The 5,381-nt window shown below is 36.7% G+C and overlaps 1 protein-coding gene across 6 annotated transcripts in view; it reads left to right on the top strand.

Annotated features, from left to right (window-relative positions):
* The window catches only part of LOC144966194 (dopamine receptor 2-like), a 297,783-nt gene extending 293,033 nt beyond the window's left edge, over positions 1-4,750 (top strand). For 5 of the 6 annotated variants that reach the window (XM_078902353.1, XM_078902354.1, XM_078902350.1 and 2 more), the window contains one exon: positions 2,425-4,750. In XM_078902353.1, the coding sequence (XP_078758479.1) occupies positions 2,515-4,050 (1,536 nt within the window). In that variant the 5' untranslated portion in view covers positions 2,425-2,514 and the 3' untranslated portion in view covers positions 4,051-4,750. Of the gene's footprint in view, positions 1-54; positions 97-2,424 lie in introns of all 6 variants that reach the window. The other variant, XM_078902351.1, reaches the window with a different exon arrangement.
* Positions 4,751-5,381: the final 631 nt, after the last annotated feature.

Here is a 5,381-nt window from a genome sequence, read left to right as displayed (position 1 = left end):
TTGCCATGATAAATAAACCCTTTAAAAGTTATCAATCTAATCCTGTATTCCTAGGCCACAACCTTGATAACTATGGGGTCATGAGCTGAAATCTATGTAGGTATCTCCAATTCATAACCTTAAAACCCAAAGGAAATCATTATAATCTGCGCCATCAGCTCGCTAAATATGTTTTTTTTACCTTATTTATTATTTCATACTGTTTATTTTTTCTTTTCATATTTTATTGATTTTTGCATAACATTTTCGTGTTTTTTTTTTTTTATTTTTTTTAATTTATATTAATTTTTTTCCTTTGTTTTTTTTTATCTATTTTTTTTCTCTTTTTATCTATTATATTTTTATTTTATGTTTTTTTACTTACATAGAATAATTACCTTTATGTATTCTTTTTTATTTATTTATATATTCATCTCAATATTTATTTATTTATTTATTTATTTATTTATTTATTTATTTATTTATTTATTTATACAAATGCCAATGTCATGTGATCGTCGATAGAGAACGAAAAAAAATATCTCGATTGCGTGGTTTACTCTGCTAAGATTAAAGTGGTTGCGAAATAAAGTTTTCAGCTAAATTGGATTTTCATTTGATTTTCCGACGCCGTCCCACTTTGTAAGATGAAATAGAGTGTGGTGTGATTTAGATCTAGTAGCAAGAAACATCTTACAAGAGAGTCTACATCTTTTTTATTTTTTTATTTTTTTTGCTTTCACGTGATTAAATTAGAACAGTAGACATACGACAATGGCCCTGCCTTCTTTTTTATGGAAATCAACAAACACATAATTTAGAGTTGTTGGGTTGAGTTGGGGTTTTTTTTCTGGTTTATCTGTCCACCCGGCAGTGAGTTGTTGCTTTGTTCGATCCATCGTTCTCTCAAAAGGGTAGCAAGAAATCGTTACTTTTTATTTAAGGCTACAAAATGACATAAACTCCGGCTCCATCGGCTTTATGGCTATGAAGGATTACTTACGCTATCTATCTACCCAGGGATCGAACTCGCACTGTTTTGCTCATTACACCCCCACGCCCACCCCCCCCCCCCCCCCCCCCCCCCCCCCCCCCCCCCCCCCCCCTCCACGCACAAAATTTGATCTATGAAATTGAAAGTAAATTCATCTTGTTCTTTTAAAAATAATGATTCTCATTCCATCAACAGCACAAAACTCATATTTCCCAACTCCAAATCAATAAAGACACAAAATGTTCATTTTCCTAGTTATTTAGGTAATTTTTCTCTAACGCTGTACTTAATTGCTTTTTATCTCTTTATACTTGTTAAATTGCTATTTCGTAACTGTGACTAAAAATTAATCCCGACACATTACAAAGCTGGGTCCCATCTTTTTTTAATGTTTTCTTTGACCACTTAAATTTTGAGACACGTTGCGTTACCCAAGACAAAAATTAAAAGGACTTTGCTCTTTCGCAATTCGTTAAAACCCTAAGTACACTTGAGTTAAAACGTTTTTGAGAATCCCTCCTCTCTTTTTTGAAAAATTTATTTTGATGATTTCCATTATAAAAAAAAAAGAAAAGAAAATTGAGCTTTTATATAGCGCAATATCCACAACATGTGCTTTAAGCGCTTTACAAGGGGTCCCTGGTCGACAGCAACATTTAACATGTAGGACAGGACATGCCGCCTGTTAGGCGATATAACAATTTTTCGGACAAAGACAACGCTGTTAACGGCCAGGTACTCATTTTACACCTGAGTACGATGAGAGAAAGTGAGTAAAGAGCCTTCTCCAAGGACTCAACTATGCTCCGAGCGCGAGGCTCGAACTCATGACCTTCCGATCCGAAAGCGAGTGTCCTACCACTAGACCACATAGCCCTCCTTCTGTCTTTTTAAGAAAAAATATTTTTATGATTTCCATTATAATGGATTCAAACAGAAATTCTAAACTGAATGAAAACAGTAATTAACTCAGTAGACCCCTTATGAAAATAAAAATAGAAAACCAATTGAATCAATATTATGGTATACTTGCTAATAATTTGTTCTTCAATATTCTGCCTACTTCACTTCAAGCCCCAGGTTTGAGAGTTTGTTTTTTTTTTTTGTTTTTTGTTTGTTTTTTTGTTTTTTTGCCAAGATGAGGGTCATTTGAATTAATCGATAATTGAAGGACGAGTTTTCTGGACAAAATTTGAAATGCTTACGGTATGTTTCTGTATCAGACCACGGCCGTGTAATCCGAATAGTAATGATACACCTTTATAATCTGTTTCAGATATCTATTGACTACATAATTTATAGACTTTATCAACAGTGCTCATATCCTGTTTTTTCTTCTTTTTTTTTCTTTTTTTTTTAAATTGTGCTCATATCCTGTTTTTTCTTCTTTCTTTCTTTTTTTTTTTTAAATTGTAATCTAATATTTTTTTTTTGATTTTCTACTCCAACAGGTTTATGATGCAACTGTCATGGGAAGCACATAGTGAGAATCCCATGAACTCGTCATTTTATCATCATATGCCAGTGATCAATTCATCCTTATGACAGCATCTCCTCACTACTACATGCAAAACATAACAGCTAATTTATCAGACTTGTTCCTGTGGGGCGCCAATGGAAGGCTTGATGAGACATCAACAAATGCATTTGATAACAATACCGGAACTGTGGGCTCATACGAAGTGGGTTCTAACAGTGTGGGCCCATATATTGTCAACCTATCTTTTCAATACAACACGACCACCGCCAATTCATCATTAGACAACGAAGATCTCGTGTTTGAGATCTCAAACCCTTTTGTCGGAGCTCTACTCGCGTTCTTCAGCCTTGTCGTCGTTGTAGGAAACATCATGGTTATCATTGCAGTTTTCAAGGAAATGTATCTGAGAACTGTGACCAATTACTTCATCGTGTCTCTAGCCATTGCTGATGTGATGGTCGGCGGCATTGTCATGCCTTTCAGTATCAGCAACGAAATGACCAATTCTGTTTGGCTCTACGGACAAGCTTGGTGTGATCTATGGAGATCGTTGGATGTACTAGCTTCTACGGCGTCTATTTTGAATCTGTGTGTTATTTCTGTAGACAGATATTGGGCCATCACAGACCCCATAGCCTACCCTAGCAGGATGTCTAATTATAAAGTGTGTATTCTTATAGCGTTAGTGTGGTTTTGTTCAGCTGGGATATCATTTCCTGCAATAGTATGGTGGAGAGCCGTACAACCAATGGATGTATCAAAAAATAATTGTCTTTTCACCGAGGATAGCGCTTATCTTATCATTTCATCGGTCGTATCATTCTATATTCCCACTGTCATTATGATTTTTGTGTATTGTAAAATATATAGGGCTGCCCTTGCCCAAACGGAAGGTATAAAAAGTGGCAGTAAAGTTGCGTCTGATTGCCCGAAGGGTGATAGTGGGGAGGTCATGACCTTACGTATTCATAGGGGTGGAGTTAGGCTTCACGACGAGTTCACGCAGATGACACCAACTTCAGCGACATTCGAGCATCAACATTCGAGTGATAGCGAGTCACATATCCCATACACACCCGTTCATCATCATAATCATCATCACCACATCTACAGCAACAACCATAATCACAACAACCATCACAACAATCACCATCATCATAATCAAAATCAACGTTCGACGACTTTCATCACCAAAAAAATCCGCCATTTCGCCATAAGCAAAAAGATCACTAAACTTGCACGGGAGCAAAAAGCCGCTAAAACAATCGGAATAGTGGTGGGTGTTTTTATAATCTGCTGGGTTCCATTCTTCTGTGCTAATGTGCTGTTGGGAATTTGCCACACTTCTTGTGTACGAAATCCTCACATCCTTATGCCTGTATTCACATGGCTGGGCTACATCAACTCAGGCATGAATCCTATTATTTACGCTTTGTCTATGAGAGATTTTCGACGAGCGTTTAGCAAGATGATTTTCTGTTGTCCTAGATATCGGAACAGTCGGGCTAAACGGTACATGTATAATCACACAAATAGTTTGTCCACCTCAACTTTTTCGGTCAATTATGGAGACCGGTGTGTTGCTATGAAAATATGATGCATTATATTATGATACTTAACCAGTTAACTGCCGTACTCTGGAAAGACACGTAGTAAAAGCGTGTCAGAAAACTCGTCTTATAAATATCGATAAATGTGAATGATACTCATCTTAGCAAAAACTTGCAAACTGTGACTCCACGAAAGAGTGAAAATGGAAAGGGTTCTTATGGGAACAAAACGGGCAGTGGACGTTTCGGGTACAAACCCTTCGTCAGTACAACAATACGTTTAATTGTGTATTGTTGTGCTAACGAAGGGTTTGTACCCGAAACGTCCATTGTCTGTTTTGTTCCCATACGAAGCCTTTCCATTTTCACTCTTTCGTTAGTATTTTACGATCACCGGCTTCAGGCAGCCCTTACCGTTTTCTACTAAACCGTGACTCCGCGTAGTCTCGAGTTTTAGAGTTTTAGCCAGGAATAGGGTCGTTTAGATTGAATGATATTTGAAGGACGAGTTTTCTGGCCAAATTTTTACGTGTTGTTCCGGAGGACGGCATTTAACTGGTTAAGCAAATAAGAACGGTGTGTAGACGATGCCAGCCATGTCATGATTATCATCCCAGCAAACAACTTATGTCTTTCTAGATTCGTCATATTTGTCATTCGTATTTAAATTATTCACTCAATGTTATATTCATTGTTACCCACGAAGTTATGTGTACTTGCTGCAATAATAAATTTACTTATAAACTATATTTTTTTTTCTTTTTACTTTTAATTGGGAAATTGATGTTGTGAATAAGTACCTACGTTGGGATGGAAGGGGGGGGGGGGGGGGATGGGGTCATGTCGGTGATGGTGAGACTGCCAAGGGTTTTAGTACGGTGAGGAATTGGACTGTGGCCAGACGGCAGATGAAGTAGTGTTAGAGGTGGTGGGGGTAATGGTGATGATGATGATGATGATGATGATGATGATGATGATGATGATGATGATGATGATGATGATGATGATGATGATGATCGTTGTAAGGTGATGTTGAGGCGATGGCGACTGTGTTGGTTTAGCTATACCGTAAGGTTAATTGAAAGATAATGATTATGATTATGGCAACAATATCAATATAATCCATTGTGATTGAACACACGTTTTTTAAACAATATGTGCCATAGAGTCTATATAAAATAGCTATATACCAAATTATCAAAAAGAAGGCAAATACTTAGACCGTTCTACATTAAAATTTAGAAAATGTAAAAGATGTTTTTAAATTTACGCATCTGAATAGAATTTCAAATTTATAAAGTATGTGCGTAGTTTCTCCCTTTGGACTAAAAATGCCGTTTTGTAGTCTTATCGGACAGGACTGTAAAATTCGGAGATT

Source organism: Berghia stephanieae, chromosome 2 (genome assembly GCF_034508935.2).
Source record: "Berghia stephanieae isolate SIO BIC M18660-M18661 chromosome 2, UCSD_Bste_1.3, whole genome shotgun sequence".
Classification (NCBI taxonomy): Eukaryota; Metazoa; Mollusca; class Gastropoda; order Nudibranchia; family Aeolidiidae; genus Berghia; species Berghia stephanieae.
Note: the sequence above shows the minus strand (reverse complement) of the source record. Positions and strands in the feature narration are given on the sequence as shown.